The 27,204-nt window shown below is 53.9% G+C and overlaps 1 protein-coding gene and 1 long non-coding RNA gene across 3 annotated transcripts in view; one reads left to right on the forward strand and one right to left on the reverse strand.

Annotated features, from left to right (window-relative positions):
* The window catches only part of LOC140393376 (uncharacterized), a 212,294-nt gene that overhangs the window by 168,690 nt on the left and 16,400 nt on the right, over positions 1 to 27,204 (reverse strand). The window lies entirely within an intron of this gene.
* Positions 1 to 27,204, forward strand: part of LOC140393375 (uncharacterized) — a 288,449-nt gene that overhangs the window by 51,561 nt on the left and 209,684 nt on the right. For both annotated transcript variants that reach the window (XM_072479760.1, XM_072479759.1), the window contains exons 4-7: positions 4,635 to 4,679; positions 15,414 to 15,518; positions 17,236 to 17,349; positions 18,189 to 18,236. In XM_072479760.1, coding sequence (XP_072335861.1) covers positions 4,635 to 4,679; positions 15,414 to 15,518; positions 17,236 to 17,349; positions 18,189 to 18,236 — 312 coding nt within the window. The remainder of the gene's footprint in view (positions 1 to 4,634; positions 4,680 to 15,413; positions 15,519 to 17,235; positions 17,350 to 18,188; positions 18,237 to 27,204) is intronic.

The raw sequence follows: 27,204 nt of genomic DNA on the forward strand, positions 1-27,204 counted from the left end.
AGCGCAGCGTGGGAGCGCAGCGAGGGAGCGCAGCGAGGGAGCGCAGCGTGGGAGCGCAGCGAGGGAGCGCAGCGAGGGGGCACAGTGAGGGAGCGCAGTGAGGGGGCGCAGCGTGGGAGTGCAGCGAGGGAGCGCAGCGAGGGAGCGCAGTGAGAGAGCGCAGTGAGAGAGCGCAGTGAGGGAGCGCAGCGTGGGAGCGCAGCGGGGGAGCGCAGCGAGGGAGCGCAGCGAGGGAGCGCAGCGTGGGAGCGCAGTGAGGGAGCGCAGTGAGGGAGCGCAGTGAGAGAGCGCAGTGAGAGAGCGCTGCGTGGGAGCGCAGCGAGGGAGCGCAGTGAGCGAGCGCAGCGAGGGAGCGCAGCGAGGGAGTGCAGTGAGAGAGCGCAGTGTGAGAGCGCAACGAGTGAGCGCAGTGAGAGAGCGCAGCGAGAGAGCGCAGCGAGGGAGCGCAGCGAGGGAGCGCAGTGAGGGGTCGCAGCGTAGGAGCGCAGCGTGGGAGCGCAGCGTGGTAGCGCATCGTGGGAACGCAGAGAGGGAGCGCAGCGAGGGAGTGCAGCGAGAGAGCGCAGTGAGGGAGCGCAGCGAGAGCGCGCAGCGAGAGAGCGCAGCGAGAGAGTGCAGCGAGAGAGCGCAGTGAGAGAGCACTGCGAGGGAGCGCAGTGAGAGAGCGCAGCGATGGAGCGCAGCGAGGGAGCGCAGCGAGGGAGCGCAGCGAGGGAGCGCAGTGAGGGAGCGCAGCGAGGGAGCGCAGTGAGAGAGTGCAGCGAGAGAGCGCAGTGAGAGAGCACTGCGAGGGAGCGCAGTGAGAGAGCGCAGCGATGGAGCGCAGCGAGGGAGCGCAGCGAGGGAGCGCAGCGAGGGAGCGCAGTGAGGGAGCGCAGCGAGGGAGCGCAGTGAGAGAGCGAAGCATGGGAGCGCAGCGAGGGAGCGCAGCGAGGGAGCGCAGCGATAGAGCGCAGTGAGAGAGCGCACTGAGGGAGCGCAGTGAGAGAGCGCAGCGTGGGAGCGCAGTGAGGGAGCGCAGCGAGGGAGAGCATCGAGAGAGCGCAGTGAGGGAGCGCAGAGTGGGAGCGCAGTGAGGGAGCGCAGTGAGGGAGCGATGTCAGAGAGCGCAGTGAGAGAGCGCAGTGAGGGAGCGCAGTGAGGAGCGTAGTGAGAGAGCGCAGCGAGAGAGCGCAGCGAGGGAGCGCTGTGAGAGAGCGCAGCGTGGGAGCGCAGCGAGGGAGAGCAGCGAGAGAGCGCAGAGAGGGAGCGCAGCATGGGAGCGCAGTGAGGGAGCGCAGTGAGGGAGCGCAGTGAGAGAGCGCAGTGAGAGAGCGCAGCGTGGGAGCGCAGTGAGGGAGCGCAGTGAGGGAGCGCAGTGAGGGAGCGCAGTGAGAGAGCGCAGCGTGGGAGCGCAGCGAGGGAGAGCAGTGAGGGAACGCAGTGAGGGAGCACAGCGAGGGAGCACAGCGAGAGCGCGTAGCGAGAGAGCGCAGCGAGAGAGTGCAGTGAGAGAGCGCAGTGAGAGAGCGCAGCGAGGGAAAGCAGTGAGAGAGCGCAGCAAGGGAGCGCAGCGAGGGAGCGCAGCGAGGGAGCACAGCGAGGGAGCGCAGCTAGGGAGCGCAGCGAGGGAGCGCAGTGAGAGAGCGCAGCGTGGGAGCGCAGCGAGGGAGCGCAGCGAGGGAGCGCAGCGAGAGAGCACAGCGAGAGAGCGCAGTGAGGGAGCGCAGTGAGTGAGCGCAGTGAGGGAGCGCAGTGAGGGAGCGATGTGAGAGAGCGCAGTGAGAGAGCGCAGTGAGAGAGCGCAGCGAGGGATCGCAGCGAGGGAGCGCAGCGAGGGAGCGCTGCGAGGGAGCGCAGCGAGGGAGCGCAGTGAGGGAGCGCAGTGAGAGAGCGCAGTGAGGGAGCGCAGTGAGGGAGCGCAGTGAGGGAGCGATGTGAGAGAGTGCAGTGAGAGAGCACAGTGAGAGAGCGCAGTGAGGAGCGCAGTGAGAGAGCGCAGCGAGAGAGCGCAGCGTGGGAGCGCAGTGAGGGAGCGCAGTGAGGGAGCGCAGTGAGAGAGCGCAGTGAGAGAGCGCAATGAGGTGCGCAGTGAGGGAGCGCAGTGAGGGAGCGCAGTGAGGGAGCGCAGCGAGGGAGCGCAGCGAGGGAGCGCAGCGAGGGAGCGATGTGAGAGAGCGCAGTGTGGAGCGCAGCGAGGGAGCGCAGCGAGGGAGCGCAGCGAGGGAGCGCAGCGTGGGAGCGCAGCGAGGGAGCGCAGCGAGGGAGCGCAGCGTGGGAGCGCAGCGAGGGAGCGCAGCGAGGGGGCACAGTGAGGGAGCGCAGTGAGGGGGCGCAGCGTGGGAGTGCAGCGAGGGAGCGCAGCGAGGGAGCGCAGTGAGAGAGCGCAGTGAGAGAGCGCAGTGAGGGAGCGCAGCGTGGGAGCGCAGCGGGGGAGCGCAGCGAGAGAGCGCAGCGAGGGAGCGCAGCGTGGGAGCGCAGTGAGGGAGCGCAGTGAGGGAGCGCAATGAGAGAGCGCAGTGAGAGAGCGCTGCGTGGGAGCGCAGCGAGGGAGCGCAGTGAGCGAGCGCAGCGAGGGAGCGCAGCGAGGGAACGGAGTGAGGGTGCGCAGTGAGGGAGCGCAGCGTGGGAGGGCAGTGAGGGAGCGCAGTGAGGGAGCGCAGTGAGGGAGAGCAGTGAGAGTGCGCAGTGAGAGAGCGCAGCGTGGGAGCACAGCGAGGGAACGCAGTGAGGGAGCGCAGTGAGGGAGCGCAGTGAGAGAGCGCAGCGTGGGAGCCCAGTGAGGGAGCGCAGCGAGGGAGCCCAGTGAGGGAGCGCAGTGAGGGAGCGCAGCAAGGGAGCGCAGCGTGGGAGCGCAGCGAGGGAGCGCAGCGAGGGAGCGCAGCGAGGGAGCGCAGTGAGAGAGCGCAGCGAGGGAGCGCAGTGAGAGAGCGCAGTGAGTGAGCGCAGCGAGGGAGCGCAATGAGGGAGCGCAATGAGAGAGCGCAGGGAGAGAGCGCAGTGAGAGAGCGCAGCGAGAGAGCGCAGCGTGGGAGCGCAGCGAGGGAACGCAGCGAGGGAGCGCAGTGAGAGAGTGCAGTGAGAGAGCGCAGCGTGGGAGCGCAGCGTGGGAGCGCAGTGAGGGAGTGCAGCGAGGGAGCGCAGTGAGAGAGTGCAGTGAGAGAGCGCAGCGTGGGAGCGCAGCGTGGGAGCGCAGTGAGGGAGTGCAGTGAGGGAGCGCAGTGAGGGAGCGCAGTGAGAGAGCGCAGCGTGGGAGCGCAGTGAGGGAGCGCAGCGAGGGAACGCAGTGAGGGAGCGCAGTGAGGGAGCGCAGCGAGGGAGCGCAGTGAGAGAGCGCAGCGAGGGAGCGCAGCGTGGGAGCGCTGCGAGAGTGTGCAGCGAGGGAGCGCAGCATGGGAGCACAGCGAGGGAGCGCAGCTAGGGAGCGCAGCAAGGGAGCGCAGTGAGAGAACGCAGTGAGAGAGCGCAGTGATAGAGCGCAGCGAGGGAGCGCAGTGTGAGAGCGCAGTGAGGAAGTGCAGTGAGAGTGCGCAGAGAGGGAGCGCAGCGTGGGAGCACAACGAGGGAGCGCAGCGTGGGAGCGCAGCGAGGGAGCGCAGCGAGGGAGCGCAGTGAGGGAGCGCAGCGAGGGAGCGCAGCGAGAGAACGCAGTGAGACAGCGCAGTGAGAGAGCGCAGCGAGGGAGCGCAGTGTGAGAGCGCAGTGAGGAAGTGCAGTGAGAGAGCGCAGCGAGGGAGCGATGTGAGAGAACGCTGGGTTCGGGGCAGGGTAGCGTATCCGATGCTCCAAGGAGTGCGCCGCGTGCCATTGGTCCCTGCAGACATAGGCGCAGAATTGTAGAATCCCGTCCACGGTCTCTGTAATCTCCTCCAGCACTGCAATCCTCTTGGCACCCCCTCCAACTCTTGCCATTTGACCATTGCCAATTTTAGTCGCCCCAATATTGCGGCGGTGCCTTCAGCTCTCTGGGCTGCAGTTCTGGCGTTCCCTCCTTCCACATCACTGCCTCTGCTCGCTCTATTCTCCTTGAAGAAACTTCTTAAAACCTCCCTCTTTAGATCCATGGCCGGAATTTCCCCGGTGTTGGTCGTGGAGGGACCCGTTGTGAGCAAGGACACAAAAGTTGCCTTTCCATCCAAAACTCCATTCCCGCCCAATACTCCATTCACTTTCAGCAGCGCTGGAAGATCCCAGCTGCAAACAAGGACAGAATATTTCGGCCCTATCGCCTGGCAGCACGGTAGCACAGTGGTTAGCACTCTGGCTTCACAGCTCCAGGGTCCCAGGTTCGATTCCCGGCTTGGGTCACTGTCTGTGCGGAGTCTGCACGTCCTCCCCGTGTCTGCGTGGGTTTCCTCCAGTGCTCCGGTTTCCTCCCACAAGTCCCGAAAGACGTGCTGTTAGGTAATTTGGACATTCTGAATTCTCCCTCGGTGTACCCGAACAGGCACCGGAATGTGGCGACTAGGGGCTTTTCACAGTAACTTCATTGCAGTGTTAATGTGAGCCAACTTGTGACAATAAAGATTATTATTTTATCACTCGAAGTCAAGGTTAATAATGCTGTTTTGAAGCATCTTGGGATCTGTGGCTACGCTAAGGATGCTATATAAATGCAAGTTGTTGTTGTTCAATCATTCACTCTTCTGTTGCAGTTTCCACAGAGATGAGAAGCTCAAAACTGACCTCCCTTCCACCACGTGAGTAACTCAGCACAGAGCTCGGGACAGTGAAGTTTACTGTGAGGGAATTCTGCAGTCCTGCTCCGGAGCACTGGGGGGCAGGAGGAAGTGTCTGTCCTGGGGAAGTGCTTCGGAGGGAAGGGCTCTCAGTGGTATGATTACATGGTGGATGTAGGTGCATGTGTGTGTTTATTTGTGTGTGCATACATGTGTGCTGTGAGTGTGAGTGTGTGTCTGAGTGTGTGTGCGAGTGTGTGAGTGTGAGTTTGTATTTATTTGTGTGTGCGCCCATGTGGGTAAGGGTCTTGGTGTGAATGTATTTGTGTGTGTGTCAGTGTGTGTGTGTATGAGTGAGTGAGTGAGTGTGTGTGTCAGTGTGTGTGTGTGAGTGAGTGTGTGAGTGTGTGTGAGTGTGTCAGAGTGAGTGTGTGTGTGTGAGTGTGTGTGAGTGAGTGTGCGACTATTTATGTATGTGTGTGAGTGTGAGTGAGTGTGTGACTGTATTTATGAGTGTGTGTGTGAGTGAGTGTATTTACATGTGTGTGTATTTATGTGTGTGTGAGTGTGAGTGTATTTATGTGTGCGTGAGTGAGTGTGTGAGTGTATTTATGAGTGTGAGTGAGTGTGTGTGTGTGTGTGTGAGTGAGTGTGCGACTGTATTTATGTGTGTGAGTGTGTGTGTATTTATCTGTGGGTGTGTGTGTGAGTGAGTGTGAACAAAGAACAAAGAAATGTACAGCACAGGAACAGGCCCTTCGGCCCTCCAAGCGCGTGCCGACCATGCTGCCCGACTAAACTACAATCTTCTACACTTCCTGGGTCCGTATCCCTCTATTCCCATCCTATTCATGTATTTGTCAAGATGCCCCTTAAATGTCCCTATCGTCCCTGCTTCCACCACCACCTCCGGTAGCGTGTTCCAGGCACCCACTACTCTCTGCGTAAAAAACTTGCCTCGTACATCTACTCTAAACCTTGCCCCTCTCACCTTAAACCTATGCCCCCTAGTAATTGACCCCTCTACCCCGGGGAAAAGCCTTTGACTATCCACTCTGTCTATGCCCCTCATAATTTTGTAGACCTCTATCAGGTCGCCCCTCAACCTCCTTCGTTCCAGTGAGAACAAACCGAGTTTATTCAACCGCTCCTCATAGCTAATGCCCTCCATACCAGGCAACATTCTGGTAAATCTCTTCTGCACCCTCTCTAAAGCCTCCACATCCTTCTGGTAGTGTGGCGACCAAAATTGAACACTATACTCCAAGTGTGGCCTAACTAAGGTTCTATACAGCTGCAACATGACTTGCCAATTCTTATACTCAATGCCCCGGCCAATGAAGGCAAGCATGCCGTATGCCTTCTTGACTACCTTCTCCACCTGTGTTGCCCCTTTCAGTGACCTGTGGACCTGTACTCCTAGATCTCTTTGACTTTCAATACTCTTGAGGGTTCTACCATTCACTGTATATTCCCTACCTGCATTAGACCTTCCAAAATGCATTGCCTCACATTTGTCCGGATTAAACTCCATCTGCCATCTCTCCGCCCAATTCTCCAAACAATCTAAATCCTGCTGTATCCTCTGACAGTCCTCATCGCTATCCGCAATTCCACCAACCTTTGTGTCGTCTGCAAACTTACTAATCAGACCAGTTACATTTTCCTCCAAACCATTTATGTATATTACAAACAGCAAAGGACCCAGCACTGATCCCTGTGGAACACCACTGGTCACAGTCCTCCAATTAGAAAAGCATCCTTCCATTGCTACTCTCTGCCTTCTATGACCTAGCCAGTTCTGTATCCACCTTGCCAGCTCACCCCTGATCCCATGTGACTTCACCTTTTGTACTAGTCTACCATGAGGGACCTTGTCAAAGGCCTTACTGAAGTCCATATAGACAACATCCACTGCCCTACCTGCATCAATCATCTTAGTGACCTCCTCGAAAAACTCTATCAAGTTAGTGAGACACGACCTCCCCTTCACAAAACCATGCTGCCTCTCACTAATACGTCCATTTGCTTCCAAATGGGAGTAGATCCTGTGTCGAAGAATTCTCTCCAGTAATTTCCCTCCCACTGAAGTAAGGCTCACCGGCCTGTAGTTCCCGGGATTATCCTTGCTACCCTTCTTAAACAGAGGAACAACATTGGCTATTCTCCAGTCCTCCGGGACATCACCTGAAGACAGCGAGGATCCAAAGATCTCTGTCAAGGCCTCAGCAATTTCCTCTCCAGCCTCCTTCATATTCTGGGGTAGATCCCATAGGCCCTGGGGACTTATCTACCTTAATATTTTTTAAGACACCCAACACCTCATCTTTTTGGATCTCAATGTGACCCAGGCTATCTACACACCCTTCTCCAGACTCAACATCTACCAATTTCTTCTCTTTGGTGAATACTGATGCAAAGTATTCATTTAGTACCTCGCCCATTTCCTCTGGCTCCACACATGGGTTCCCTTGCCTATCCTTCAGTGGGCCAACCCTTTCCCTGGCTACCCTCTTGCTTTTTATGTACGTGTAAAAAGCCTTGGGATTTTCCTTAACCCTATTTGCCAATGACTTTTCGTGACCCCTTCTAGCCCTCCTGACTCCTTGCTTAAGTTCCTTCCTACTTTCCTTATATTCCACACAGGCTTCGTCTGTTCCCAGCCTTTTAGCCCTGACAAATGCCTCCTTTTTCTTTTTGACGGGGCCTACAATATCTCTCGTTATCCAAGGTTCCCGAAAATTGCCGTATTTATCCTTCTTCCTCACAGGAACATGGCGGTCCTGACTTCCTTTCAACTGAAACTTGAAAGCCTCTCACATGTCAGATGTTGATTTGCCCTCAAACATCTGCCCCCAATCTATGTTCTTCAGATCCCGCCTAATATTGTTATAATTAGCCTTCCCCCAATTTAGCACATTCATCCTCGGACCACTCTTATCCTTGTCCACCAGTACTTTAAAACTTACTGAATTGTGGTCACTGTTCCCGAAATGCTCCCCTACTGAAACTTCTACCACCTGGCCGGGCTCATTCCCCAATACCAGGTCCAGTACCGCTCCTTCCCTAGTTGGACTGTCTACATATTGTTTTAAGAAGCCCTCCTGGATGCTCCTTACAAACTCCGCCCCGTCTAAGCCCCTGGCACTAAGTGAGTCCCAGTCAATATTGGGGAAGTTGAAGTCTCCCATCACCACAACCCTGTTGTTTTTACTCTTTTCCAAAATCTGTCTACCTATCTGCTCCTCTATCTCCCGCTGGCTGTTGGGAGGCCTGTAGTATACCCCCAACATTGTGACAGCACCCTTCTTATTCCTGATCTCTACCCATATAGCCTCACTGCCCTCTGAGGTGTCCTCTCGCTGTATAGCTGTGATATTCTCCCGAACAAGTAGCGCAACTCCGCCTCCCAACAGAGAACAAAGAACAAAGAAATGTACAGCACAGGAACAGGCCCTTCGGCCCTCCAAGCCTGCGCCGACCATACTGCCCGACTAAACTACAATCTTCTACATTTCCTGGGTCCGTATCCTTCTATTCCCATCCTATTCATATATTTGTCAAGATGTCCCTTAAATGTCCCGATCGTCCCTGCTTCCACCACCTCCTCCGGTAGCGAGTTCCAGGCACCCACTACCCTCTGCGTAAAAAACTTGCCTCGTACATCTACTCTAAACCTTGCCCCTCTCACCTTAAACCTATGCCCCCTAGTAATTGACCCCTCTACCCTGGGGAGAAGCCTCTGACTATCCACTCTGTCTATGCCCCTCATAATTTTGTATACCTCTATCAGGTCTCCCCTCAACCTCCTTCGTTCCAGTGAGAACAAACCGAGTTTATTCAACCGCTCCTCATAGCTAATGCCCTCCATACCAGGCAACATTCTGGTAAATCTCTTCTGCACTCTCTCTAAAGCCTCCACATACTTCTGGTAGTGTGGCGACCAGAATTGACCACTATACTCCAAGTGTGGCCTAACTAAGGCTCTATACAGCTGCAACATGACTTGCCAATTCTTATACTCAATGCCCCGGCCAATGAAGGCAAGCATGCCTTATGCCTTCTTGACTACCTTCGCCACCTGTGTTGCCCCTTTCAATGACCTGTGGACCTGTACTCCTAGATCTCTTTGACTTTCAATACTCTTGAGGGTTCTACCATTCACTGTATATTCCCTACCTGCATTAGACCTTCCAAAATGCATTACCTCACATTTGTCCGGATTAAACTCCATCTGCCATCTCTCCGCCCAAGTCTCCAGACAATCTAAATCCTGCTGTATCCTCCGACAGTCCTCATCGCTATCCGCAATTCCACCAACCTTTGTGTCGTCTGTAAACTTACTAATCAGACCAGTTACATTTTCCTCCAAATCATTTATACATACTACAAAGAGCAAAGGTCCCAGCACTGATCCCTGTGGAACACCACTGGTCACAGCCCTCCAATTAGAAAAGCATCCCTCCATTGCTACTCTCTGCCTTCTATGGCCTAGCCAGTTCTGTATCCACCTTGCCAGCTCACCCCTGATCCCGTGTGACTTCCCCATTTGTACTAGTCTACCATGAGGGATCTTGTCAAAGGCCTTACTGAAGTCCATATAGACAACATCCACTGCCCTACCTGCATCAATCATCTTAGTGACCTCCTCGAAAAACTCTATCAAGTTAGTGAGACACGACCTCCCCTTCACAAAACCGTGCTGCCTCTCACTAATACGTCCATTTGCTTCCAAATGGGAGTAGATCCTGTCTCGAAGAATTCTCTCCAATAATTTCCCTACCACTGAAGTAAGGCTCACCGGCCTGTAGTTCCCGGGATTATCCTTGCTACCCTTCTTAAACAGAGGAACAACATTGGCTATTCTCCAGTCCTCCGGGACATCCCCTGAAGACAGCGAGGATCCAAAGATTTCTGTCAAGGCCTCAGCAATTTCCTCTCCAGCCTCTTTCAGTATTCTGGGGTATATCCCATCAGGCCCTGGGGACTTATCTACCTTTTACATCCCCCTCTATCCCGCCTGAAACATCTAAATCCTGGACGTTTAGCTGCCAATCCTGCACTTCCCTCAACCAGGTCTCTGTAATGGCAACAACATCATAGTTCCAAGTACTAATCCAAGCTCTAAGTTCATCTGCCTTACCCTTAATACTTCTTGCATTAAAACATATGCACTTCAGGCCACCAGACCCGCTGTGTTCAGCAACTTCTCCCCGTCTGCTCTGCCTCAGAGCCACACTGTCCCTATTCCCTAGTTCTCCCTCAATGCTCTCACCTTCTGACCTATTGCTCCCGTGCCCACCCCCCTGCCATACTAGTTTAAACCCTCCCGTGTGACACTAGCAAACCTCGCGGCCAGGATATTTATGCCTCTCCAGTTTAGATGCAACCCGTCCTTCTTATATAGGTCACACCTGCCCCGGAAGAGCTCCCAGTGGTCCAGATAACGGAAACCCTCCCTCCTACACCAGCTGTTTAGCCACATGTTTAGCTGCTCTATCTTCCTATTTCTAGCCTCACTGGCACGTGGCACAGGGAGTAATCCCGAGATTACAACCCTCGAGGTCCTGTCTTTTAACTTTCTGCCTAGCTCCCTGAACTCCTGCTGCAGGACCTCATGCCCCTTCCTGCCTATGTCGTTAGTACCAATATGTACAACAACCTCTGCCTGTTTGCCCTCCCCCTTCAGGATGCCCTCTACCCGTTCGGAGACATCCTGGACCCTGGCACCAGGGAGGCAACATACCATCCTGGAGTCTCTTTCACGTCCACAGAAGCGCCTATCTGTGCCCCTGACTATAGAGTCCCCTATTACTATTACTCTTCTGCGCTTTGACCCTCCCTTCTGAACATCAGAGCCAGCCGTGGTGCCACTGCTCTGGCTACTGCTGTTTTCCCCTGATAGGCTATCCCTATCAGGGATACTCAGTGTGAGTGAGTGTGTGTGTGTATTTATGTGTGTGTGTGAGTGTGAGTGTGTGTGAGTGAATGTGCGACTGTATTTATGTGTGTGTGTGAGTGAGTGTGCCTCTGTATTTATGTGTGTGTGTGAGTGTGTGTGAATGAGTGTGTGCGAATGAATGAGTGAGTGAGTGAGTGAGTGAGTGTGAGTGCGTGCGTAAGTGTGTGAGAGTGTGAGTGTGTGTGAGTGAATGTGCGACTGTATTTATGTGTGTGTGTGTGTGTGTGTGAGTGTGAGTGTGAGTGTGTGAGTGAGTGTGTGAGTGTGATGTGGAGGTTGTGTGTGAGTGTGCGTGAGTGTGAGTGTGTGAATGTGAGTGTGTGTGAGTGAGTGAGTGTGAGAGTGAGTGAGTGTGAGTGAGTGAGTGTGTGTGTGTGTGTGTGAGTGTGTGTGAGTGTGTGAGTGTGTGAGTGAGTGTGTGAGTGTGAGTGTGGAGGTTGTGTGTGAGTGTGAGTGTGTGTGAGTGAGTGAGTGAGTGTGAGAGTGAGTGAGTGTGAGTGAGTGAGTGAGTGTGTGTGAGTGTGTGTGTGTGAGTGTGGAGGTTGTGTGAGTGTGAGTGTGTGTGAGTGAGTGTCTGAGTGTATTTGTGGGTGTGTGAGTGGGTGTGTGAGTGAGTGAGTGTGAGTGAGTGAGTGTGAGTGTGGAGGTTGTGTGTGTGTGAGTGTGTGTGAGTGAGCGTCTGAGTGTATTTGTGGGTGTGTGAGTGGGTGTGTGAGTGAGTGAGTGTGAGTGAGTGAGTGTGAGTGTGTGTGAGTGTGTGAGTGAGTGAGTGTGAGTGAGTGAGTGTGAGTGAGTGAGTGAGTGTGAGTGTGTGTGAGTATGGAGGTTGTGTGTGTGAGTGAGTGAGTGTGAGAGTGAGTGAGTGTGAGTGAGTGAGTGTGAGTGAGTGAGTGAGTGTGTGTGTGAGTGTGGAGGTTGTGTGTGAGTGTGAGCGTGGAGGTTGTGTGTGAGTGTGAGTGTTAGTGTGTGAATGTGAGTGTGTGTGAGTGAGTGTGAGTGTATTTGTGGGTGTGTGTGTGTGTGAGTGAGTGAGTGTGTGGGGGAGTGTGTGTGTTGAGGTTGTGTGTGAGTGTGAGTGTGAGTGTATGTGAGTGTGAGTGTATGTGAGCGTGTGTGTGTGGGGGGGAGTGTGTGTGTTGAGGTTGTGTGTGAGTGTGTGTATTGAGGTTGTGTGTGAGTGTGAGTGTGTATGTGAGTGAGTGTGAGTGAGTGTGTGTGTGTGGAGGTTGTGTGTGAGTGTGAGTGAGTTGAGGTTGTGTGTGTGTGTGAGAGTGAGTGTGTGTGTGTGAGTGAGTGAGTGAGTGTGTTGAGGTTGTGTGTGTGTGTGAGAGTGAGTAGGTGTCGAGAGTTCCGGAGTCGGGAGGTCATGTTGCAGCTGTACAGAACTCTGGTCCGGCCGCATTTGGAGTATTGCGTACAGTTCTGGTCACCGCATTATAGGAAGGACGTGGAGGCTTTGGAGCGGGTGCAGAGGAGATTTACCAGGATGTTGCCTGGTATGGAGGGAAAATCTTATGAGGAAAGGCTGACGGACTTGAGGTTGTTTTCGTTGGAGAGAAGAAGGTTAAGAGGAGACTTAATAGAGGCATACAAAATGATCAGGGGGTTGGATAGGGTGGACAGTGAGAGCCTTCTCCCGCGGATGGATATGGCTGGCACGAGGGGACATAACTTTAAACTGAGGGGTAATAGATATAGGACAGAGGTCAGAGGTAGGTTCTTTACGCAAAGAGTAGTGAGGCCGTGGAATGCCCTACCTGCTACAGTAGTGAACTCGCCAACATTGAGGGCATTTAAAAGTTTATTGGATAAACATATGGATGATAATGGCATAGTGTAGGTTAGATGGCTTTTGTTTCGGTGCAACATCGTGGGCCGAAGGGCCTGTACTGCGCTGTATTGTTCTATGTTCTATGTTCTATGAGTGTGTGTGTGTGTGAGTGAGTGAGTGAGTGTGTTGAGGTTGTGTGTGTGTGTGTGTGAGTGAGTGTTGAGGTTGTGTGTGTGTGTGAGTGTGAGTGTGTGTATTGAGGTTGTGTGTGAGTGAGTGTGTGTGAGTGAGTGTGTGTGTGTGGCGGTTGTGTGTGAGTGTGAGTGAGTGTGTGTGTGTGGAGGTTGTGTGTGAGTGTGAGTGAGTGTGTGTGTGTGGAGGTTGTGTGTGAGTGTGAGTGAGTTGAGGTTGTGTGTGTGTGTGAGGGAATGTGAGTGAGTGTGTCCCTCTCCTAGTCATTATTTGTCAAGATTTGACATCTGTGGAATTCTTCAACTCCCTCGCTCCCTCTCCCTCATTCTCCACTTCCCCTCCCTTTACTCAATCTCCCCTCCCTCATTCACCACTCCCTCTGACCTTCCTCTATCTCCCCTCCCTCAATCTCCCCTCCCTCATTCTCCACTTTCCCTCCCTTTCCTCAATCTCCCCTCCCTCACTGTCCCCCTTCAGTCTTTCCTTGGTAACATTGAGGAAGACAGGAACAGGAGGAGGCCATTCAGCCCCTCGAGCCTGTTCAATGAGATGGTGGGTGATCTGTCTCAACTCTTCACACCTGCCCAGGTAAACCTCAACCGCTTTGGTTGGTAAAAATCTATTGGTCTCTGATTTTATTTTTCTCCGAATTAAGGGGCAATTTAGCGCGGCCAATCCACCTCCCCTGCACATCTTTGGGTTGTGGGGACGAAACCCACGCAGACACGGGGAGAATGTGCAAACTCCACACGGACAGTGACCCGGGGCCGGGATCGAACCTGGGACCTCGGCGCCGTGCGGCAGCAGTGCTAGCCACTGTGCCACAATATCAATTGATCTCTGATTTTAAATGATTAATTGAGTATCTACTGCTTTTTGGCAAAAGCCTCTCCCATCCTTTGTGTAAAGAAAGAGGCATTCCTAATTTCCCGCTGGCTGGCCTCACTTGATTTTCACATTATGCTCCCTTGTCCCAAACTGCCCCACCAGCACAGTGGCACAGTAACACAGTGGCTAGCACTGCTGCCTCACAGCCCCAGGGACCCGGGTTAGCACTGCTGCCTCACAGTGCCAGGGACCCGAGTTCAATTCCGGTCTCGGGTCACTGTCTGTGTGGACTCTGCACGTTCTCCCCGTGTCTGCGTGGGTTTCCTCCGGGTGCTCCGGTTTCCTCCCACAGTCCAAAGATGTGCAGGTTGGGTGGATTGGCCGTGATAAATTGCCCCTTATTGTGCACGGTGTACAGGTTGGGTTATAGGGTTGCAGAGATAGGGCCAGGTGGGGGTGGTGGATATGGGTGCAGTGCTTATTTGAAGGGTCAGTGCTGACTCGATGGGCCAAATGGCCTCCTTCTGTACGATTCTATGATTCCTGTACCAGCCTCCCCGAACAGGTGCCGGAATGTGGCGACTAGGGGCTTTTCACGGTAACTTCATTTGAAGACTACTTGTGACAATAAGCGATTTTCATTTCATTTCATGAAAATGGTCCTCACTAATCTATCCATTTATAACCTTTCGAATTCTAAAAATGTCAAACAAATTATTCCTTTAATCTTCTATATTCCAGGGAATACAACTCCTCATAGGCAACATTCTGCTAAATCAACCCTGTATTCTGCCTGAGGCCAATATCTTTCCGACACTGCGGTGCCAAGAGCTGGACACAGTGTCCAGAGCTGTACACAGTGTCCAGAGCTGTACGCAGTGCCCAGAGTTGTACTCAGCGCCCAGAGCTGTACATAGTGCCCAGAGCTGGACACAGTGCCCAGAGCTGGACACAGTGCCCAGAGCTGGACACAGTGCCCAGAGCTGGACACAGTGCCCAGAGTTGTACTCAGCGCCCAGAGCTGTACATAGTGCCCAGAGCTGTACGCAGTGCCCAGAGCTGTACACAGTGCCCAGAGCTGGACACAGTGCCCAAAGCTGGACACAGTGCCCAGAGATGGACACAGTGCCCAGAGCTGGACACAGCACCCAGAGCTGGACACAGTGCCCAGAGTTGTACACAGTGCCCAGAGCGGGACACGGCGCCCAGAGCTGGAAGCAGTGCCCAGAGCTGGACACAGTGCCCAGAGCTGTGCACAGTGCCCAGAGCTGGACACAGTGCCCAGAGCTGTGCACAGTGCCCAGATCTGGACACAGTGCCCAGAGCTGTACAGAGTGCCCAGAGCTGGACACAGTGCCCAGAGCTGTGCACAGTGCCCAGAGCTGGACACAGTGCCCAGAGCTGTGCACAGTGCCCAGATCTGGACACAGTGCCCAGAGCTGTACAGAGTGCCCAGAGCTGGACACAGTGCCCAGAGCTGGACACAGTGCCCAGAGCTGTGCACAGTGCCCAGATCTGGACACAGTGCCCAGAGCTGTGCACAGTGCCCAGAGCTGTACGCAGTGCCCAGAGCTGGACACAGTGCCCAGAGCTGGACACAGTGCCCAAAGCTGGACACAGTGCCCAGAGCTGGACACAGTGCCCAGAGCTGGACACAGCACCCAGAGCTGGACACAGTGCCCAGAGCTGTGCACAGTGCCCAGAGCTGGACACAGTGCCCAGAGCTGTGCACAGTGCCCAGAGCTGTGCACAGTGCCCAGAGCTGGACACAGTGCCCAGAGCTGTACAGAGTGCCCAGAGTTGTACACAGTGCCCAGAGCGGGACACGGCGCCCAGAGCTGGAAGCAGTGCCCAGAGCTGGACACAGTGCCCAGAGCTGTACAGAGTGCCCAGAGCTGTACGCAGTGCCCAGAGCTGTGCACAGTGCTCCGGTATCTAACCAGAGTTTTGTGGAGGTGAAGCATGATTTCCTCTTATTTTGCCTGTTGTGTGTTTTCTGCAGGAGGCACCCACAGTAACACTGGTTCCTCCTCTCGACACCAGATTCTCACAGGAGGGTTTGCAACAGAAGGCATTACTTCATCCATCAGCAGCTATCACAGCGCCTGTAAGTACCAGAGAGAGAGAGGGGGAGTGGACAGGGAGGAGAGCAAGAGGAAAGAGAAGAGACATGGTGGGAGGTCATGGAGGGAGAGAGGGGGGAAATGATAAAGAAAGTGAGAGTAAAGAAGAAGTAGATGGAGAACGAGAGGATGGGGGGATAAGTGATACAAGAGAGAGTAACACAACAAAGGATGGGAGAGGGAGATGGACAAGAAAAGGGAGAGACTGAGAGAAAGACAGTTAATGGATAGAGAGAGAGATGTAGAGAGGGAGAGGTAGTGAGACGGAGGGATAGTGATGAAGAAACAGAGCAAGAGAAAGAAAGAGTGAGAGGGAAAGACACAGACCGAGAAAGATAGGGAGAGAGAGGGAGGGAGGAAGCGAGAGAGGGTGAGGGAGGGAGAGAGGGAGAGAGGGAGAGAGGCAGGGAGGCAGGGAGAGAGGGAGAGTGAGAGAAGGAGGGAGGGAGTGAGGGAGGGCGAGAGGGAGGGAGAGAGGGCAGGGATGGAGGGTGAGACGAAGGGGGGAGGGAGGGAGTGAGGGCAGGAGGGAGAGAGGGCAGGAGGGAGAGAGGGATAGAGGGAGGAAGGAAGGGAGAGAGGGAGGGAGGGAGGTAGAGAGGGAGGGAGAGTGAGAGTGGGGGAGGAAGGGAGGGAGGGAGAGGTAGAGGGAGGGAGAGAGGCAGGGATGGAGGGTGAGACGGAGGGAGGAATGGAAGGAGGGACGGCAGTTGGGAGGGAGGGAGGGCGGGAGGGAGAGAGGGATGGAGGGAGAGAGGGATGGAGGGAGAGAGGGATGGAGGGAGAGAGGGATAGAGGGAGGAAGGAAGGGAGAGAGGGAGTGAGGGAGGGAGAGAGGGAGGGAGGGAGGGAGGGAGATAGGGATAGATTGAGGAAGAGAGGGAGAGAGGGATAGAGGGAGGAAGGGAGGGAGAGAGAGAGGGATAGATTGAGGAAGGGGGAGAGAGGGATAGAGGGAGGGAGGGAGAGAGGGACGGAGGGAGAGAGGGAGAGAGGGATAGAGGGAGGAAGGAAGGGAGAGAGGGGGTGAGGGAGGGAGAGAGGGAGGGAGGGAGGGAGATAGGGATAGATTGAGGAAGGGAGGGAGAGAGGGATAGAGGGAGGAAGGGAGGGAGGGAGAGAGGGATAGATTGAGGAAGGGAGGGAGAGAGGGATAGAGGGAGGGAGGGAGAGAGGGATAGAGGGAGGAAGGAAGGGAGAGAGGGAGTGAGGGAGGGAGATAGGGAGAGAGGGAGGGAGGGAGATAGGGATAGATTGAGGAAGGGAGGGAGAGAGGGATAGAGGGAGGAAGGGGGGAGGGAGAGAGGGATGGAGGGAGAGAGGGATAGATTGAGGAAGGGAGGGAGAGAGGGACGGAGGGAGAGAGGGAGGGAGGGAGAGAGGGAGCGAGGGAGGGAGAGAGGGAGCGAGGGAGGGAGAGAGGGAGAGAGGGAGAGCAGAATCACTCCCAAGGTTTGGTCTGTATCAAAGGTTGAGACTGATTCTCCCGGCTTTCCTGATTCCCATTACTGAGGATCCCCAGCAAAGTATTACCACCGTCTAACCCGACACTGTTACCCCCCCCTCTCCCCTTCCCCCGGACCCCTGTCCCAGAGTCTGGGGTCTGTCTGACCGTCCGTACTGGATTCTACCTGATCAATGAGATGGTATTTGGTGGAAATGATGATGACATTAACGCTGTCGTTCTGCTTCATGTCCCAGCTGCAGGGCGAGCCGGATATTCCCGGACTCGATTCCCAGGTTCAACACTTTCAATTTCACCGGACACATCACTGGAACGGAAAACATTCATCGGCCGGAATGGAGGATACGAGGGTAGGTGGAGGGGAGGGAGAGGCAACTGTGACCGGCGGGAGAGAGAGAGACAAAGATAGAGAGAGTGGGAAACAGAGAAGAGAGAAGAGACAGAGAGAGGGAGAACCAGACAGAGGGAAAGAGAGACTGAGAAAGACAGAGAGAAAGACATGTGCACAGTGACACAGAGACAAGGAGAGTGAGGGCAGAGAGAGAGACAGAGAGCGAGACAGAGGGAGAGAAAGAAAGAGATGGAGAATCATAGTGAGGAATGAATGAGTGAAAGAGTGCGAAGGCAGTGAGCTAATGAGCAATGGAATGTTGGTGAAGAGTGACCGGGGCAGCACGGTAGCATTGTGGAGAGCACAAATGCTTCACAGCTTCAGGGTCCCAGGTTCGATTCCGGCTTGGGTGACTCTCTGTGCGGAGTCTGCACGTCCTCCCCGTGTGTGCGTGGGTTTCCTCCGGGTGCTCCGGTTTCCTCCCACAGTCCAAAGATGTGCAGGTTAGGTGGATTGGCCATGCTAAATTGCCCATAGTGTCCAAAATTGCCCTTAGTGTTGGGTGGGGTTACTGGGTTATGGGGATAGGGTGGAGGTGTTGACCTTGGGTAGGGTGCTCTTTCCAAGAGCCGGTGCAGACTCGATGGGCCGAATGGCCTCCTTCTGCACTGTAAATTCTATGATTCTATGAAAAGACGTGCTGTTAGGTGAATTGGACATTCTGAATTCTCTCTGTGTACCCGAACAGGCGCCGGAATGTGGCAACTAGGGGCTTTTCACAGTAACTTCATTGCAGTGTTAATGGAAGCCTACTTGTGACAATAAAGATTACTATTATCATTATGTTGTTTTTTGCAGGTAGTTCCAGTGGAAATTCCTCCCCAGAGTTCACACGGAAAGAATTCAGTAAGAACATCAAACATTCGTTCCCTTCTAATTTCCCAGTAAACACCAACCAGACAAGATCTCAAGGAGACAGGAGAGCTCTGCCCCCATCTCCAGCATTGTATCTAACCCCGTGCTGTACCTGTCCTGGGAGTGTTTGATGGGGACAGTGTAGAGGGAGCTTTACTCTGTATCTAACCCCGTGCTGTATCTGTCCTGGGCGTGTTTGATGGGGACAGTGTAGAGGGAGCTTTACTCTGTATCTAACCCCGTGCTGTACCTGTCCTGGGAGTGTTTGATGGGGACAGTGTAGAGGGAGCTTTACTCTGTATCTAACCCTGTGCTGTACCTGTCCTGGGAGTGTTTGATGGGGACAGTGTAGAGGGAGCTTTACTCTGTATCTAACCCCGTGCTGTATCTGTCCTGGGCGTGTTTGATGGGGACAGTGTAGAGGGAGCTTTACTCTGTATCTAACCCCGTGCTATACCTGTCCTGGGAGTGTTTGATGGGGACAGTGTAGAGGGAGCTTTACTCTGTATCTAACCCCGTGCTGTACCTGGCCTGGGCGTGTTTGATGGGGACAGTGTAGAGGGAGCTTTACTCTGTATCTAACCCCGTGCTATACCTGTCCTGGGAGTGTTTGATGGGGACAGTGTAGAGGGAGCTTTACTCTGTATCTAACCTCGTGCTGTACCTGTCCTGGGAGTGTTTGATTGGGACAGTGTAGAGGGAGCTTTACTCTGTATCTAACCCCGTGCTGTACCTGTCCCGGGAGTGTTTGATGGGGACAGTGTAGAGGGAGCTTTACTCTGTATCTAACCCCGTGCTATACCTGTCCTGGGAGTGTTTGATGGGGACAGTGTAGAGGGAGCTTTACTCTGTATCTAACCCCGTGCTGTACCTGTCCTGGGAGTGTTTGATGGGGACAGTGTAGAGGGAGCTTTACTCTGTATCTAACCCCGTGCTGTACCTGTCCTGGGAGTGTTTGATGGGGACAGTGTAGAGGGAGCTTTACTCTGTATCTAATCCCATGCTGAACCTGCCCTGGGAGTGTTTGATGGGGACAGTGTAGAGGGAGCTTTACTCTGTATCTAACCCCGTGCTGTATCTGTCCTGGGAGAGTTTGATGGGGACAGTGTAGAGGGAGCTTTACTCTGTATCTAAACCCGTGCTGTACCTGTCCTGGGAGTGTTTGATGGGGACAGTGTAGAGGGAGCTTTACTCTGTATCTAACCCTGTGCTGTACCTGTCCTGGGAGTGTTTGATGGGGACAGTGTGGAGGGTGCTTTACTCTGTATCTAACCTCATGCTGTACCTGTCCTGGGAGTGTTTGATGGGGACAGTGTAGAGGGAGCTTTACTCTGTATCTAACCCTGTGCTGTACCTGTCCTGGGAGTGTTTGATGGGGACAGTGCAGAGGGAGCTTTACTCTGTATCTAACCCCGAGCTGTCCCTGTCCTGGGAGTGTTTGATGGGGACAGTGTAGAGGGAGCTTTACTCTGTATCTAACCCCGTGCTGTACCTGTCCTGGGAGTGTTTGATGGGGACAGTGCAGAGGGAGCTTTACTCTGTATCTAACCCCGAGCTGTCCCTGTCCTGGGAGTGTTTGATGGGGACAGTGTAGAGGGAGCTTTACTCTGTATCTAACCCCGTGCTGTACCTGTCCTGGGTGTGTTTGATGGGGACAGTGTCGAGGGAGCTTTACTCTGTATCTAACCCCGTGCTGTACCTGTCCTGGGAGTGTTTGATGGGGACAGTGTCGAGGGAGCTTTACTCTGTATCTAACCCCGTGCTGTACCTGTCCTGGGAGTGTTTGATGGGGACAGTGTAGAGGGAGCTTTACTCTGTATCTAACCCCGTGCTGTACCTGTCCTGGGAGTGTTTGATGGGGTCAGTGTAGAGGGAGCTTTACTCTGTATCTAACCCCGTGCTGTACCTGTCCTGGGAGTGTTTGATGGGGACAGTGTAGAGGGAGCTTTACTCTGTATCTAACCCCGTGCTGTACCTGTCCTGGGAGTGTTTGTTGGGGACAGTGTAGAGAGAGCTTTACTCTGTATCTAACCCCGTGCTGTACCTGTCCTGGGAGTGTTTGTTGGGGACAGTGTAGAGAGAGCTTTACTCTGTATCTAACCCCGTGCTGTACCTGTCCTGGGAATGTTTGATGGGGACAGTGTAGAGGGAGCTTTACTCTGTATCTAACCCCGTGCTGTACCTGTCCTGGGAGTGTTTGATGGGGACAGTGTAGAGGGAGCTTTACTCTGTATCTAACCCCGTGCTGTACCTGTCCTGGGAGTGATTGATGGGGACAGTGTAGAGGGAGCTTTACTCTGTATCTAACCCCGTGCTGTACCTGTCCTGGGAGTGTTTGATGGGGACAGTGTAGAGGGAGCTTTACTCTGTATCTAAACCCGTGCTGTACCTGTCCTGGGAGTGTTTGATGGGGACAGTGTAGAGGGAGCTTTACTCTGTATCTAACCCCGTGCTGTACCTGTCCTGGGAGTGATTGATGGGGACAGTGTAGAGGGAGCTTTACTCTGTATCTAACCCCGTGCTGTACCTGTCCTGGGAGTGTTTGATGGGGACAGTGTCGAGGGAGCTTTACTCTGTATCTAACCCCGTGCTGTACCTGTCCTGGGAGTGTTTGATGGGGACAGTGTAGAGGGAGCTTTACTCTGTATCTAACCCCGTGCTGTATCTGTCCTGGGCGTGTTTGATGGGGACAGTGTAGAGGGAGCTTTACTCTGTATCTAACCCCGTGCTGTACCTGTCCTGGGAGTGTTTGATGGGGACAGTGTAGAGGGAGCTTTACTCTGTATCTAACCCTGTGCTGTACCTGTCCTGGGAGTGTTTGATGGGGACAGTGTAGAGGGAGCTTTACTCTGTATCTAACCCCGTGCTGTATCTGTCCTGGGCGTGTTTGATGGGGACAGTGTAGAGGGAGCTTTACTCTGTATCTAACCCCGTGCTATACCTGTCCTGGGAGTGTTTGATGGGGACAGTGTAGAGGGAGCTTTACTCTGTATCTAACCCCGTGCTGTACCTGGCCTGGGCGTGTTTGATGGGGACAGTGTAGAGGGAGCTTTACTCTGTATCTAACCCCGTGCTATACCTGTCCTGGGAGTGTTTGATGGGGACAGTGTAGAGGGAGCTTTACTCTGTATCTAACCTCGTGCTGTACCTGTCCTGGGAGTGTTTGATTGGGACAGTGTAGAGGGAGCTTTACTCTGTATCTAACCCCGTGCTGTACCTGTCCCGGGAGTGTTTGATGGGGACAGTGTAGAGGGAGCTTTACTCTGTATCTAACCCCGTGCTATACCTGTCCTGGGAGTGTTTGATGGGGACAGTGTAGAGGGAGCTTTACTCTGTATCTAACCCCGTGCTGTACCTGTCCTGGGAGTGTTTGATGGGGACAGTGTAGAGGGAGCTTTACTCTGTATCTAACCCCGTGCTGTACCTGTCCTGGGAGTGTTTGATGGGGACAGTGTAGAGGGAGCTTTACTCTGTATCTAATCCCATGCTGAACCTGCCCTGGGAGTGTTTGATGGGGACAGTGTAGAGGGAGCTTTACTCTGTATCTAACCCCGTGCTGTATCTGTCCTGGGAGAGTTTGATGGGGACAGTGTAGAGGGAGCTTTACTCTGTATCTAAACCCGTGCTGTACCTGTCCTGGGAGTGTTTGATGGGGACAGTGTAGAGGGAGCTTTACTCTGTATCTAACCCTGTGCTGTACCTGTCCTGGGAGTGTTTGATGGGGACAGTGTGGAGGGTGCTTTACTCTGTATCTAACCTCATGCTGTACCTGTCCTGGGAGTGTTTGATGGGGACAGTGTAGAGGGAGCTTTACTCTGTATCTAACCCTGTGCTGTACCTGTCCTGGGAGTGTTTGATGGGGACAGTGCAGAGGGAGCTTTACTCTGTATCTAACCCCGAGCTGTCCCTGTCCTGGGAGTGTTTGATGGGGACAGTGTAGAGGGAGCTTTACTCTGTATCTAACCCCGTGCTGTACCTGTCCTGGGAGTGTTTGATGGGGACAGTGCAGAGGGAGCTTTACTCTGTATCTAACCCCGAGCTGTCCCTGTCCTGGGAGTGTTTGATGGGGACAGTGTAGAGGGAGCTTTACTCTGTATCTAACCCCGTGCTGTACCTGTCCTGGGTGTGTTTGATGGGGACAGTGTCGAGGGAGCTTTACTCTGTATCTAACCCCGTGCTGTACCTGTCCTGGGAGTGTTTGATGGGGACAGTGTCGAGGGAGCTTTACTCTGTATCTAACCCCGTGCTGTACCTGTCCTGGGAGTGTTTGATGGGGACAGTGTAGAGGGAGCTTTACTCTGTATCTAACCCCGTGCTGTACCTGTCCTGGGAGTGTTTGATGGGGTCAGTGTAGAGGGAGCTTTACTCTGTATCTAACCCCGTGCTGTACCTGTCCTGGGAGTGTTTGATGGGGACAGTGTAGAGGGAGCTTTACTCTGTATCTAACCCCGTGCTGTACCTGTCCTGGGAGTGTTTGTTGGGGACAGTGTAGAGAGAGCTTTACTCTGTATCTAACCCCGTGCTGTACCTGTCCTGGGAGTGTTTGTTGGGGACAGTGTAGAGAGAGCTTTACTCTGTATCTAACCCCGTGCTGTACCTGTCCTGGGAATGTTTGATGGGGACAGTGTAGAGGGAGCTTTACTCTGTATCTAACCCCGTGCTGTACCTGTCCTGGGAGTGTTTGATGGGGACAGTGTAGAGGGAGCTTTACTCTGTATCTAACCCCGTGCTGTACCTGTCCTGGGAGTGATTGATGGGGACAGTGTAGAGGGAGCTTTACTCTGTATCTAACCCCGTGCTGTACCTGTCCTGGGAGTGTTTGATGGGGACAGTGTAGAGGGAGCTTTACTCTGTATCTAAACCCGTGCTGTACCTGTCCTGGGAGTGTTTGATGGGGACAGTGTAGAGGGAGCTTTACTCTGTATCTAACCCCGTGCTGTACCTGTCCTGGGAGTGATTGATGGGGACAGTGTAGAGGGAGCTTTACTCTGTATCTAACCCCGTGCTGTACCTGTCCTGGGAGTGTTTGATGGGGACAGTGTCGAGGGAGCTTTACTCTGTATCTAACCCCGTGCTGTACCTGTCCTGGGAGTGTTTGATGGGGACAGTGTAGAGGGAGCTTTACTCTGTATCTAACCCCGTGCTGTACCTGTCCTGGGAGTGATTGATGGGGACAGTGTAGAGGGAGCTTTACTCTGTATCTAACCCCGTGCTGTACCTGTCCTGGGAGTGTTTGATGGGGACAGTGTCGAGGGAGCTTTACTCTGTATCTAACCCCGTGCTGTACCTGTCCTGGGAGTGTTTGATGGGGACAGTGTAGAGGGAGCTTTACTCTGTATCTAACCCCGTGCTGTACCTGTCCTCGGAGTGTTTGATGGGGACAGTGTAGAGGGAGCTTTACTCTGTATCTAACCCCGTGCTGTACCTGTCCTGGGAGTGTTTGATGGGGACAGTGTAGAGGGAGCTTTACTCTGTATCTAACCCTGTGCTGTCCCTGTCCTGGGAGTGTTTGATGGGGACAGTGTAGAGGGAGCTTTACTCTGTATCTAACCCCGTGCTGTACCTGTCCTGGGAGTGCTTGATGGGGACAGTGTAGAGGGAGCTTTACTCTGTATCTAACCCCGTGCTGTACCTGTCCTGGGAGTGCTTGATGGGGACAGTGTAGAGGGAGCTTTACTCTGTATCTAACCCCGTGCTGTACCTGTCCTGGGAGTGTTTGATGGGGAGAGTGTAGAGGGAGCTTTACTCTGTATCTAACCCCGTGCTGTACGTGTCCTGGGAGTGTTTGATGGGGACAGTGTAGAGGGAGCTTTACTCTGTATCTAACCCCGTGCTGTACCTGTCCTGGGAGTGCTTGATGGGGACAGTGTAGAGGGAGCTTTACTCTGTATCTAACCCCGTGCTGTACCTGTCCTGGGAGTGTTTGATGGGAAGAGTGTAGAGGGAGCTTTACTCTGTATCTAACCCTGTGCTGTCCCTGTCCTGGGAGTGTTTGATGGGGACAGTGTAGAGGGAGCTTTACTCTGTATCTAACCCCGTGCTGTACCTGTCCTGGGAGTGCTTGATGGGGACAGTGTAGAGGGAGCTTTACTCTGTATCTAACCCCGTGCTGTACCTGTCCTGGGAGTGTTTGATGGGGAGAGTGTAGAGGGAGCTTTACTCTGTATCTAACCCCGTGCTGTACCTGTCCTGGGAGTGTTTGATGGGGACAGTGTAGAGGGAGCTTTACTCTGTATCTAACCCCGTGCTGTACCTGTCCTGGGAGTGTTTGATGGGGACAGTGTACAGGGAGCTTTACTCTGTATCTAACCCCGTGCTGTACCTGTCCTGGGAGTGTTTGATGGGGACAGTGTAGAGGGAGCTTTACTCTGTATCTAACCCTGTGCTGTCCCTGTCCTGGGAGTGTTTGATGGGGACAGTGTAGAGGGAGCTTTACTCTGTATCTCACCCCGTGCTGTACCTGTCCTGGGAGTGTTTGATGGGGAGAGTGCAGAGGGAGCTTAACTCTGTATCTAACCCCGTGCTGTACCTGTCCTGGGAATGTTTGATGGGGAGAGTGTAGAGGGAGCTTTACTCTGTATCTAACCCCGTGCTGTACCTGTCCTGGGAGTGTTTGATGGGGAGAGTGTAGAGGGAGCTTTACTCTGTATCTAACCCCGTGCTGTACCTGTCCTGGGAGTGTTTGATGGGGAGAGTGTAGAGGGAGCTTTACTCTGTATCTAACCCCGTGCTGTACCTGTCCTGGGAGTGTTTGATGGGGACAGTGTAGAGGGAGCTTTACTCTGTATCTAACCCCGTGCTGTACCTGTCCTGGGAGTGTTTGATGGGGACAGTGTAGAGGGAGCTTTACTCTGTATCTAACCCCGTGCTGTACCTGTCCTGGGAGTGTTTGATGGGGACAGTGTACAGGGAGCTTTACTCTGTATCTAACCCCGTGCTGTACCTGTCCTGGGAGTGTTTGATGGGGACAGTGTAGAGGGAGCTTTACTCTGTATCTAACCCCGTGCTGTACCTGTCCTGGGAGTGTTTGATGGGGACAGTGTACAGGGAGCTTTACTCTGTATCTAACCCCGTGCTGTACCTGTCCTGGGAGTGTTTGATGGGGACAGTGTCGAGGGAGCTTTACTCTGTATCTAACCCCGTGCTGTACCTGTCCTGGGAGTGTTTGATGGGGACAGTGTAGAGGGAGCTTTACTCTGTATCTAACCCCGTGCTGTACCTGTCCTGGGAGTGTTTGATGGGGACAGTGTACAGGGAGCTTTACTCTGTATCTAACCCCGTGCTGTACCTGTCCTGGGAGTGTTTGATGGGGACAGTGTCGAGGGAGCTTTACTCTGTATCTAACCCCGTGCTGTACCTGTCCTGGGAGTGTTTGATGGGGACAGTGGAGAGGGAGCTTTACTCTGTATCTAACCCCGTGCTGTACCTGTCCTGGGAGTGTTTGATGGGGACAGTGCAGAGGGAGCTTTACTCTGTATCTAACCCCGTGCTGTACCTGTCCTGGGAGTGTTTGATGGGGACAGTGCAGAGGGAGCTTTACTCTGTATCTAACCCCGTGCTGTACCTGTCCTGCGAGTGTTTGATGGGGACAGTGTAGAGGGAGCTTTACTCTGTATCTAACCCCGTGCTGTACCTGTCCTGCGAGTGTTTGATGGGGACAGTGTAGAGGGAGCTTTACTCTGTATCTAACCCTGTGCTGTCCCTGTCCTGGGAGTGTTTGATGGGGACAGTGTAGAGGGAGCTTTACTCTGTATCTAACCCCGTGCTGTACCTGTCCTGGGAGTGCTTGATGGGGACAGTGTAGAGGGAGCTTTACTCTGTATCTAACCCCGTGCTGTACCTGTCCTGGGAGTGTTTGATGAGGAGAGTGTAGAGGGAGCTTTACTCTGTATCTAACCCCGTGCTGTACCTGTCCTGGGAGTGTTTGATGGGGACAGTGTAGAGGGAGCTTTACTCTGTATCTAACCCCGTGCTGTACCTGTCCTGGGAGTGTTTGATGGGGACAGTGTACAGGGAGCTTTACTCTGTATCTAACCCCGTGCTGTACCTGTCCTGGGAGTGTTTGATGGGGACAGTGTAGAGGGAGCTTTACTCTGTATCTAACCCTGTGCTGTCCCTGTCCTGGGAGTGTTTGATGGGGACAGTGTAGAGGGAGCTTTACTCTGTATCTCACCCCGTGCTGTACCTGTCCTGGGAGTGTTTGATGGGGAGAGTGCAGAGGGAGCTTTACTCTGTATCTAACCCCGTGCTGTACCTGTCCTGGGAATGTTTGATGGGGAGAGTGTAGAGGGAGCTTTACTCTGTATCTAACCCCGTGCTGTACCTGTCCTGGGAGTGTTTGATGGGGAGAGTGTAGAGGGAGCTTTACTCTGTATCTAACCCCGTGCTGTACCTGTCCTGGGAGTGTTTGATGGGGAGAGTGTAGAGGGAGCTTTACTCTGTATCTAACCCCGTGCTGTACCTGTCCTGGGAGTGTTTGATGGGGACAGTGTAGAGGGAGCTTTACTCTGTATCTAACCCCGTGCTGTACCTGTCCTGGGAGTGTTTGATGGGGACAGTGTAGAGGGAGCTTTACTCTGTATCTAACCCCGTGCTGTACCTGTCCTGGGAGTGTTTGATGGGGACAGTGTACAGGGAGCTTTACTCTGTATCTAACCCCGTGCTGTACCTGTCCTGGGAGTGTTTGATGGGGACAGTGTAGAGGGAGCTTTACTCTGTATCTAACCCCGTGCTGTACCTGTCCTGGGAGTGTTTGATGGGGACAGTGTACAGGGAGCTTTACTCTGTATCTAACCCCGTGCTGTACCTGTCCTGGGAGTGTTTGATGGGGACAGTGTCGAGGGAGCTTTACTCTGTATCTAACCCCGTGCTGTACCTGTCCTGGGAGTGTTTGATGGGGACAGTGTAGAGGGAGCTTTACTCTGTATCTAACCCCGTGCTGTACCTGTCCTGGGAGTGT

This window comes from Scyliorhinus torazame, chromosome 16 (assembly GCF_047496885.1).
Source record: "Scyliorhinus torazame isolate Kashiwa2021f chromosome 16, sScyTor2.1, whole genome shotgun sequence".
In the NCBI taxonomy this organism is placed as follows: Eukaryota; Metazoa; Chordata; class Chondrichthyes; order Carcharhiniformes; family Scyliorhinidae; genus Scyliorhinus; species Scyliorhinus torazame.